The 10483-nt window shown below is 51.8% G+C and overlaps 1 protein-coding gene across 1 annotated transcript in view; it reads left to right on the plus strand.

Moving 5' to 3' along the window:
* HS3ST3A1 (heparan sulfate-glucosamine 3-sulfotransferase 3A1) overlaps positions 1 to 6984 on the plus strand; it is a 31027-nt gene extending 24043 nt beyond the window's left edge. Inside the window, exon 2 of the mRNA XM_062010814.1 lies at positions 6051 to 6984. Coding sequence (XP_061866798.1) covers positions 6051 to 6669 — 619 coding nt within the window. The 3' untranslated portion in view covers positions 6670 to 6984. The remainder of the gene's footprint in view (positions 1 to 6050) is intronic.
* The last annotated feature ends 3499 nt before the right edge of the window (positions 6985 to 10483 follow it).

The raw sequence follows: 10483 nt of genomic DNA on the forward strand, positions 1-10483 counted from the left end.
TACCCACAGTCCTCCTTGTCCTCTCCCAGGGCCATTCCTGCCTCTTGTTCTGCTCCAACCTCAGCCCAGCCCATCCTCCATTAAAGCCAATGTCAAAAGTGGCCTTTCGGGTTTCACGTCAGGCTTGATTTTACATCTGGCGACGCAGGGAGTGATTTTCTTCTTACCTCCCAACCTCTCTGATGTTTTGCCACTCTCCTTTCAGCTTCCTCAGTCCCACAGCTTTTCTTGGAGGTTTCTTCTTTCCACATTTCCATCGGTTTCCTGAAATGCATCTTTCCATTTATTGATTTCACCTGACATCTAAAGGAGGCAAAGCAGGAGGCTCAACTCCAATGTGCCCTCAAAGCAAATTTAGAGCCTTGCAAGAGCTGCCAGAGCAGCACAGCCCCAGGCTGGGACTCTGGCCTCGTAGGAGGGACACATTCCTCTTTTTAGGCAGCGGGTTTAAATTTATGTAGACATACACATTCTGGTTACACCAAGCCATCACTCTTCCCAGAGCATCTCTCTTTTCCATCCCCTCCTGTACACACTGTAATGGCACTGCTGGGAGTGGGGCTGAGGGGGGGTGAGCACTTGCCAGAGCAGGGTTTGATTGTTCTTAATAAATTTCTGTTGCAGTGTCAGTACTAAAAATTATTTGGAATAAAAAAGAGAAATGGTGCTGATGAGCCAAGCTGGGTGAGTGCAGAGATCTGCTTGAGGGCAGGAAGGCTCTGCAGAGGGCCCTGGCCAGGCTGGAGCCTATGGGCTGAGGGGCCATGGGATGAGGTTTAACAAGAGCAGGTGCTGGGTCCTGCCCTTGGGCCTCAGCGAGCCCAGGCAGCTCCAGGCTGGGGCAGAGGGGCTGGAAACTGCTGCAGGGAAAGGGCCTGGGGGGGTTGGTGCCAGCGGCTGAACAGGAGCCAGCAGCGTGCCCAGGGGGGCAAGAAGCAAAGGGCATCGTGTCTGGGATCAGCAGTGGGGTGGCAGCAGGAGCAGGGCAGGGACTGTCCCCTGTGCTGGGCCCTGGTAAGGCCACCCCTCCCAATACCATGTCAGTGCTGGGCCCCTCACTGCAAGAAGGTCACTGAGGGGCTGGAGCGTGTCCAGAGATGGGCAACGAAGCTGGTGAAGGGTCTGGAGAACAGGTCTGAGAGTGGCTGAGGGAGCTGGGGGTGTTCAGCCTGGAGAAGAGGAGGCTGAGGGGAGACAGGAGCCCTCTCTACAGCTCCCTGACAGGAGGCTGCAGTGAGCTGGGAGTGGGTCTCTTCTCTCCAGTAATGAATGATAGGACACAAGGAAATGGGCTCAGGTTGCACCAGGGGAGGTTCAGATTGGACATTGGGAAGAGCTTTTTCCACCAACGAGGGTTATTAAGCATTGGAAGGGGCTGCCCAGGGAGCTGGTGGAGTCCCCATCCCTGGAGATACTCAGGAGACACACAGTATGAGGTGCTGAGGGATGTGGTTTATGTACTGCTGGGCCTGGCACTGTGAGGTCAGCGGCTGATGATCCTAAAGGTCTTTTCCAACCATAATGCTTCTGTGGTTCTGTGCAGTTCCTGTGTGTGCAGCAGCACAGGGAGCAGTGCTCATGGCATCAGGGCACAGGGCTGTGTCCAGCCATGGTGTTTGCTGAGCTGCATTTTCCCTGTTCTCCTCACCTGGTAGCTTCGTGCTGGAGAAGACTCATGTCCCCCAGCCCTGCCAGCCGGGTCACCTGCCTGTCACCATGGTGTCTGGGCCCTTCCTGGAGGCAGAAATCCTGACAGCGTTTCTGTAGAGAAGTGAGAGGTGAAACGAGCCCCTGGGACAGTGACTGCTCCCTCGTTGCTCTGCTCTCTCAGGCTGCCATTGTGCCAGTCCCACAGTACCCGAGATGCAGAAAGGCAGCACAGGGGCAGGATGCAGAACCTGCCATGGCATGGGACAGAAAGGCCCCGAGTGCCAGCACCCAACTCGGCTGCTGCTTGATTTTCAGGGGGTTGATGGAAGGACTTTCCCTCAAACCTTGAGCTCTGCTGGCTCCCAGAGATGAAAGGAATGTATTTTTTTCCTCCTCCTTCTCTTCCTCCAGTGCACAGAGACCAGATTGTTTTGTACAAACAAGCCAATTCCATTTTAACCACACTGTCACTGCACAGTGCAAAGACAGGACTTGGGGCAGGTTTTTGCTGGTGGGACAGTGTCCAATCCTCCTGTGACCCCGTGTTACATTTGTGGGAGCAGATTTGGCTCTTCTGTCTGGAAAGGCTCTTCTGTGAGATGCAAGGTCCTGCAGCTGATTGCAGAGCTGTTGGGCTCTTCTGGGAGGAGCAGCATTTCTTCGACAGGGTTGTTGCTGTGATGGCCTCTGTGGTGCCATTTCCTAAAATCACTTGGTACCACGAGAGACTTCCAAAGGCTGCTGCAGGCTGGCATGCTCCAAATCCCCACCAAACCCTGGCCATTGGCTGGAGCAAAACCAAACTGTGGCTGGTTTAAGCTGAGGCAAAAAGGAATGGAGGATGGATTTTTCCTTTGAAGATTGCCCTGAGGTGGTCATTGTCACATTCATTGGGATCTCATCTCAAGCTGTGGAAACACAGAGGGTCTTTGGATGCTCTAAGGTCTGCCTTAGGGTTTTCCTTCCCCACTGCTTGAACTAGTACCTCAGGCTGGTGGAAAAGATGGAAAAAGCACCTGGAGGCCAGAACAAGGTTTGCCTTTGTTCAGGGAGGGTGTCCTGGGGTGCAGCATAGGGTTAAGCAATGTCCTTCTGCCTCTGCTGTGTCCCATAGCCCTGCTGCAACTGGCAGACTGTGTGATGGAACCATCGTGGCAGCTGAAGCCACCAGCACCTCTGGTCAAGCTTTTTAAAGGCACTATTGTAGAGTCTAACAGACATAAGAGCTGTAATAAACATGACACCAAAGATGAGTTCCCACATGCCTCAGAAGTGTCTGAGGGCTGAGACTCTGCTGCTGGGCTGTCCTAATGTCCACAGGCCCATCAGGAGGTCTCAGGGCAGCACTGAGAGCATTGCAGAGCCCCAAAACCCAGGGCCCAGCTTCCCTCACAGCCCCCACCCTGGGCTGGCTGCTTCTCGCCCATCAGGAGGTCTCAGGGCAGCACTGAGAGCATTGCAGAGCCCCAAAACCCAGGGCCCAGCTTCCCTCACAGCCCCCACCCTGGGCTGGCTGCTTCTCGCCCATCCATCGCCCTCACTGCAGCAGCTCCAGGGAAGAGAAAGCCAGACTGTGGTACGTCCAAATGAAGTCCCCCAAAGCCCATTGGGGTGAGGAAGGGTCTGCAGGCCTGGCAGTGCTTTGGGCAGACATGGGAACAGGCCCTGGGCACCGCTGCTGGGAGAGGGCACGGAGCGGGGACGGCCGGATGGGAATATGCGTGTGCAGCTGAAATGCTCCCTTTGAGGAGACTCTTCCTCTCTTATTAAGTAATTAAATAAACCCCAAGCTCTACTAAAATTAAAATAACAGAACCCATTTATTCTGGCAGGGCTCACTGGTGGCTGCTCTTGCCAAAAACATTTTTGTGGTTCTTGTCTTTTCAAGTGGCTCTTTTGCAATAAAACCCAGATGCCACTAGTCCAGGGAGGCCTCCAGGCAACTGTTTACATCCATGAAAGATGCCCTTTGTAATTAATTAATCTCCCCAAAGCTGTGGCAGCACATTCCCGTGGCTGCTTGCGTGTCCCTGCCCGCCAGCCCTGGCAGCAGAGGTGCCTGCTCATTCCTGGGCACTGAAGAGAGCTCTTGTGTTGCAGCCTCACCACGAAAAGGGTTAATCTCCTCCTTGGGAAGACACGCTGGAGATTTCAACACTTACCAAAAGGCAAACAGAAGTCAGGAGCCTTCCAGCCGCCCTCTGCCCGCTGTGCCTCTGCTCTTGCTCAACAGCAAATTGCCCTTGTAGGAGGCTGCTGTGAGGACAGGGACCAGCTGGGGACTGAGTTCCTGGGGAAGGAAGCATGGGGACAACCTCGTTCCTTCCCCCTTTGGGGCTTCAGATTAATGTTTACAAAATGTTTACAAATCCATCAAGGGTGTGTGTCAGGAGGCTGGAGCCAGGCTGTGCTCAGGGATGGCCAATGACAGGACAAGGGGCAATGGGCACAGGCTGGAACAGAAGAGGTTCCAGAGAAACACAAGGAAGAATTTCTTCCCTGTTGAGGTGAGGGAGCACTGGCAGGGGCTGCCCAGATGGGCTGTGGAGGCTCCTTCTCTGGAGACATTCCAACCCCAGCTGGATGAGTCCCTGTGTGCCCTGCTCTAGGTGGTGCTGCTCTGGCAGGGGGGTTGCACTGGATGAGCTTTGCAGGTCCCTTCCAGCCCTTGGGATTCTGTGATTTAAGCTTTTGACCTTTGCAGCACCAGGTGATGGCAAACCCCACCTTAGAATGATGTATCTGCTTGGCAAAGATCGTCCTTATGCTGGTTTTGAACCCATCTCCATCCTGAGTCTCAGCAGCGATCACCTTTATGGCTTCAGATCCTTCAGGATGCATGAGAGCTCTCTGCTACCCCTCAGCTTGTTTCTTCTCCAGCCTGAATGCCCTGAATTCATTAAGTTTCCCCCAGACAGAAAACCTCAGCAGAGACTAGCAAAGATTTGGCTTCTCTAGGACTGTGTCATTGATCAGCCTCTGTGGAATGCTGCAAATAGAAAGAATTGCTTTGGGAAGGGTCAGTCCTCGCTGCTTCATTTGTAACGTAACGCCTCAGCCCGGGGTTGGGTTGTTATTGGTGTCTTTAGCTGTTGCTTTAGTTGCTTTAGCTTTTCACTGCTGCTCTTTTGATAGATGAGTTTAATTTTGCTGGGCTGTTGCACAGGTTTGCAAACCAGATGTTGCTGCTGCAAAGGGGTGACAATGAGGCAGTGGGGGAGCAGTTCATCACGGCACAGGGGGCTGCAGCCTGGAGGGGTCAGGGCATGGGGGTCCCTGCTGCTCAGGACATGGGTCACAGTTGCCATGGGCACTGCTGGTGCCACAGCAGTGACCCTCAGTGCCATCACAACCACCTCCCATCCATCTCTGCTTGCCCAGGAAGGACAGGGATGGTGCAAGGAGACCAGGCTGTGGGGAGGAAAAACTACTGGGGCTTGGGAGGATGGATGGGCTTGTGGAACAAAATGATGACCACCTGAATCCCTGGGGTTTTACAGCTGCTGGTTCCAGTGCAGGGGTGACACACAGGGTGATGCCAGTGTGAGGGGATGTCGTGAGGTGAGAGGGAGCAAGGAGAGGAGCTGGGAGTGTCCAAGAGGCACAGACAAACAGCTCCTGCACCTTTCTGCTTTCCAGAATTGCAGCCAAATCCTGTGGTCCTTCTGTAAATCACACCCAATGCCTGTCCCAGGAGTCTTTGGACTGTCAAGAGGCCTGTGGGGCAGGATGGACCTGGCCCAAGCCTCAGCCCTGTCCCACTCCTCGCTGGGGGAGCTTCCCAAAGCAGCCTGTGGATAAGGTTTCTTTGGGTGGATGAAGGAAATTGCTGAGGTCAAGGGGCTGATATTGCACATTTTTGTGTGACATCAGCTTGCTGGCACCTCAAAAATACCAAAAGATAGAGTCTTACATCCTGGCCCTTGAAAATCCCTTGTGCCCTGCTGCAGGGGAATGTTATTACTCAAGAAATTCACTGTTATTCCAGGGAATTTAAGCCAATGTGCAGGAAACCCCAGTGTGGGCAGGGAGGAATTTGAAGTGATAGGTTCATAGAGATGTGCTGTGTTCTCACAGTGCCATTGCAAGAAGGGAGGCGAGATCCCCCTCAAGAAGCTTCTTAGAGGCCTCGAGTACACAAAATGGATTTAGGTCTAATTCTTGGTAAACAGGCCTCCAAAGCAAGTGGGAAATCAGGAGTGTGTTTAGATGCTTTGCTGAACCAGAGCGTTACTGGGATCCTGCCTGTGTGTGCAAGGAGGGAAGCGGCTGGGCTGGAGGTGTGGGGCTGCAGAGCATCCTGCCCCAGGCAGCCGGCACAGCCCCGGGGCACTGCGGGCACTCAGCTCCCCTCACCCCCAGGGGCATTCGCCAGTAACATGCTCCTCTCTCTCTCGCAGGGAGCTCATGCCCAGGACCCTGGAGGGGCAGATCACCATGGAGAAGACCCCCAGCTACTTTGTCACCAAGGAGGCCCCGGCCCGCATCTCCTCCATGGCCAAGGGCACCAAGCTCATCGTGGTGGTGCGGGACCCCGTGACCAGAGCCATCTCGGACTACACCCAGACGCTCTCCAAGAAGCCAGATATCCCCACCTTTGAGAGCCTGACCTTCAAAAACAGGACTACGGGCCTGATCGACACGTCCTGGAGCGCCATCCAGATCGGCATCTACGCCAAGCACCTGGAGAACTGGCTCCTCTACTTCCCCATCGGGCAAATCCTCTTTGTCAGCGGGGAGAGGCTGATCAGCGACCCCGCGGGGGAGCTGGGCAGGGTCCAGGACTTCCTGGGCCTCAAGAGGATCATCACCGACAAACACTTCTACTTCAACAAGACCAAGGGCTTCCCGTGCCTGAAGAAGGCGGAAGGCAGCAGCAAACCCCACTGCCTGGGCAAGACGAAAGGCAGGACCCACCCCGCCATCGCGCAGGAGGTGGTGCAGAGGCTGCGGGACTTCTACCGGCCCTTCAACATGAAGTTCTACCAGATGACGGGGCAGGACTTCGGCTGGGACTGAGGCTGGAAAGAAATAATTTAAGAAAAGGAAAATATAATATAATATATATTTTTTTTTACGTATCAGTAGAGAGGAGGAAAATACAGAAAAAAACCCCAGTTGTGCTGAAACATGCTTTGGTTGGACTTTTTATTTCTTCCGACGTTGCTTTGTTTTCTTTCTTCTCTCAGAGGCGAGGCCTGGTCCTACTGACACGGCCTCAGCTTGGCTGTGTCCATCCCTGGCCCCAGGGTCAGCCCTGGCTCTGCAAACACAACCCCGCAGGTGCAGAGTCGCCTCCGGCAGTGTGGTGCTGGGGGCGGCTCAGAGCCTTACTGGAAGCTCAGTCAGAGTCTGGCTGGCAAATGCCATTTTAGGCCAGACCTCATTACTTTCGACAATGCAACAGGAGGCTTAACATTTCATTTGGCTTTCAAACCCTTGTTTTAATTGCATGAAACCTTTGGTGAAGTTTTCTTTCATTTACCCATTTTTTTTCTCTTTTGCCCCCCCTAAATCAAGCCCTTTTCCTTAACCAAACTTATTTTTCACCTCACAGAAGCCAAAACCAATAATCCCTTGTTTTGTTTTGAGATAAAACTATTTTGGTAGCCAAAAGTGAATGAAAACAAATGATTTTGAGTGCATGACGAAAACTGCCAGGTAGTCAAAGGGCCCCTTTCACAGGAGCTGGCTCCCAACCAGTGCTCCCCACTGCCAGCAACATGCACCCCTTTCGCTGTGCTGACAGATGGGGCCCATCTGAAGGGCTTTGGGGCCACACTGGGATGAAGCCCATGGTGGTACTTCTGTCCCAGAGACAATGGGGACCCTCCATCCCACCACTCGGATGCAGGAAACAAGTTTAGTCTCTGGTGGATGCTATTTAAGCCATAATGAAGAATGTTTTAAATTGGGCCAGCTTAAAACAGTGGAGAAAGGGGTTTTTGGGGAGGGAGGGGGAAAAGAACAAAAGTCACGCCTAGGGTGAGAACAAGGAGAGGTGATGGATGTCTTCTTGTCCATTCCTAAACGAGAACCAAGGGGGAAGCAGGAACAAGAGCACTGGCTGTGTAGGGCTTGAAAAGTTGTCAGGCAAAATGAAACTCCTTTATCACAGTCTTTGGCAGGTAGAAATGTCCCAGTGACAGAAATCCATTAGTGAAGCAGGATCTTGTCTTACTCTGGGCTCTTTTATACTTGTTGGCTCTTTATCCTCAGCATTTTGTGGGCTCTAGGAGAAGCTAATTATCACTGGGTGCTTGTACAAACACAGCACAATGATGCTCCTTCTCCAGAGTTTAACTTTAAAAATTCTCTGATAGGGTAAAACAAAGTGTGGGGATCACCTGGTAATCTGGTTAGGAAGAGGCCTGGGGTCCAAGCTCACTGGCTGCCTGCACACAGGCCAAGCTCTTAACAAAATCACAGCAGAGCACTATTGTTGAGAAGTCCAAAGAGAATCGTATGTGAAATTACAATTTAAGCCAAGAAGGGATGATTTTCCACCTTGGGTTGTCCTGCTTGACCAGCCAGGAAAGCAGCTTGGTACCTGTTCAGCTTCATGGCACCAGGGTCTACTGCAGGCACTGAGCCACATCCCCTCCCCCAGCTCCCTGAGCCTCTTCCCTCCCTGGGACCTTCCTGTCTCCTGCAGGCATAAACCCACGTTTTGCATGCCATGCCATTTCCCAAGATAATTAAAATAACTTCATTAGTGTTGTGAGGCCCCAGGACCTTCTCCCACTATTGTCATCCCAAAGCCTTACCTCAGGTTTCCGTGCCCAGCCTGGTGGAACAGTAGTGAGAAGATGATGGCAGCCAAGTTGGCTTTGGTCAAGCAGCTTTGGCTTCACGGGGTCCTGGGTCCTCCCTGGGGTCCTGGGTCCTCCCTGGGCTCCAGCAGCTCATTGCTGGAGTGCAAAATTCCCAAAACAGAAGTTTGGAAGAGAGATGTGCTCTTGGTAATGGTCACCCTAAAGTGTCACTGAAGATGAAGGAGCCATCTGCACTCTGATCAAGAAGAGTGTGGGCAGCAGGTCAAGGGAGGTTCTGCTCCCTCTCTGCTCTGCCCTGGTGAGGCCTCATCCTGTGTCTGGTTCTGGGCTCCTCAGTTCAAGAGGGACAGGGGACTGCTGGAGAGAGGCCAGTGCAGGGACACCAAGATGATCAGGGGACTGGAGTATCTTCCTTCTGAGGAAAGGCTGCGGGAACTGGGGCTGTTGAGTCTGGAGAAGACTAAAGGAGAGACTGAGGAGATCTTATTTACATTTATAAATATCTAAAGGGTGGATGTCATGAGGCTGGGACATTCCTTTTTTCTATAGTAGATAGTAACAGGAAAAGGGGTGATGGGATGAAGCTGGAACACAAAAAGTTCCACTTAAACATAAGAAAAACCTATTTCCCTGTGAGGTGAGGGAGCCCTGGCACAGGCTGCCCAGGGAGGGTGTGGAGGCTCCTTCCTTGGAGGGCTTCAAGACCCACCTGGACACGTTCCTATGTGACCTGATCTAGGTGACCCTGCTTCTGCAGGGGGTTGGACTGGATGATCTCTAAAGGTCCCTTCCAGCCCCACCATTCTGTGATTCTGTGATTCTATGAATGGGCTTAGGGTGTAGCTGAAAGGATGGGAGTTAATTGCTGGGGAAAACCTTTCTAACAGCAAGGCTTGTTGAGGCAGGGCTGGGAGATGGTCACCATCCCTCCCATGCTGTGCTTGTCCAGTCAAGTGCCAAAGCCACGCTGGCACCAAGACCATTCACTCACAGGCACATTCAAACCACTTCCAAGGCCCCAAACCTGAGGCTTTCCAAGCTCAAGAGTTCAGCACACCGTTTGTCTGCTATTTCAAGGAGACTTAAGGTTGGGCTAATCTGTACATGACTTTGACAAGTATAAATATCCCTCAAGAGTATGATTTTAAAAGATCAATATAATTACATTGCTACTGCCTCTCACAGGGTCACATTCAGAGCAGTATAAAGCAGCTTTATAGGGCTGCAGATTGTTCTCCCCGTATGGAACCAGCTGTGGCAACACCACACACCTTCATGCAAACGAGTTCCTACAACTGCCACCAAATCAGTGTCACGCAGAGCTGTGGGAGGGGTGTGTGCACAGGCCCAACTCTCACACATGCCTTTTCAAAGCTCTTCCCAGCACGCTGAGCTTGGCTGCAGAGCCAAACTTCCCCCAAAACGCTTGGATGTTTGCCTTCCACTAATTTCTGAGGGTTTGAATCCCTTGCTGCACACCTATTTAGAGATCTAAGACTGTAATTGATTTTTTTGATCTGGGCTATAAGTGCTCTTGAAAAATCCCTCCACACATGAACAATGGCTTTTGAAAAGAGGTCATGCAATCACATTGCTTTGAACTCTAATAACATTTAAGCCTCTAAACTCTTTAGGCTTATTTTAAAATCCAGCCATGAAGTTTAGATTATTTTAACCTGAGAAGAATTGGAAGTAAACTGTTGGAAACCTGCTCCCTCCTAGGCCTACAGCACTGAGAGCCTGTGTGAGGGATGGAAAGCAGAAGTAGCTATAAATAAGAAAAGAAGTGACCTGTAGTGTTTGAATTTCACCTTTTTAAGCAGAAAAACACCAATACAAAAAATGATGAGAAACTGATTAGATGTGTTAAAAGTCTTCTGGTTGCAATAATCAAATGTGCCTTTAGGCTCTGATAAGGTTGGGCTCATACTCCACACAACAGGTTTGTTGTAGAACATTTGAGAGAAAAAAAGACCAAACTCACTTTATAATGCACCCTGCCAATGCCTAGTGCCAAATACATCACAAGGAAGAACTTTATTATGCTGAGGGTGGAG

Source organism: Colius striatus, chromosome 18, assembly GCF_028858725.1.
Source record: "Colius striatus isolate bColStr4 chromosome 18, bColStr4.1.hap1, whole genome shotgun sequence".
Classification (NCBI taxonomy): Eukaryota; Metazoa; Chordata; class Aves; order Coliiformes; family Coliidae; genus Colius; species Colius striatus.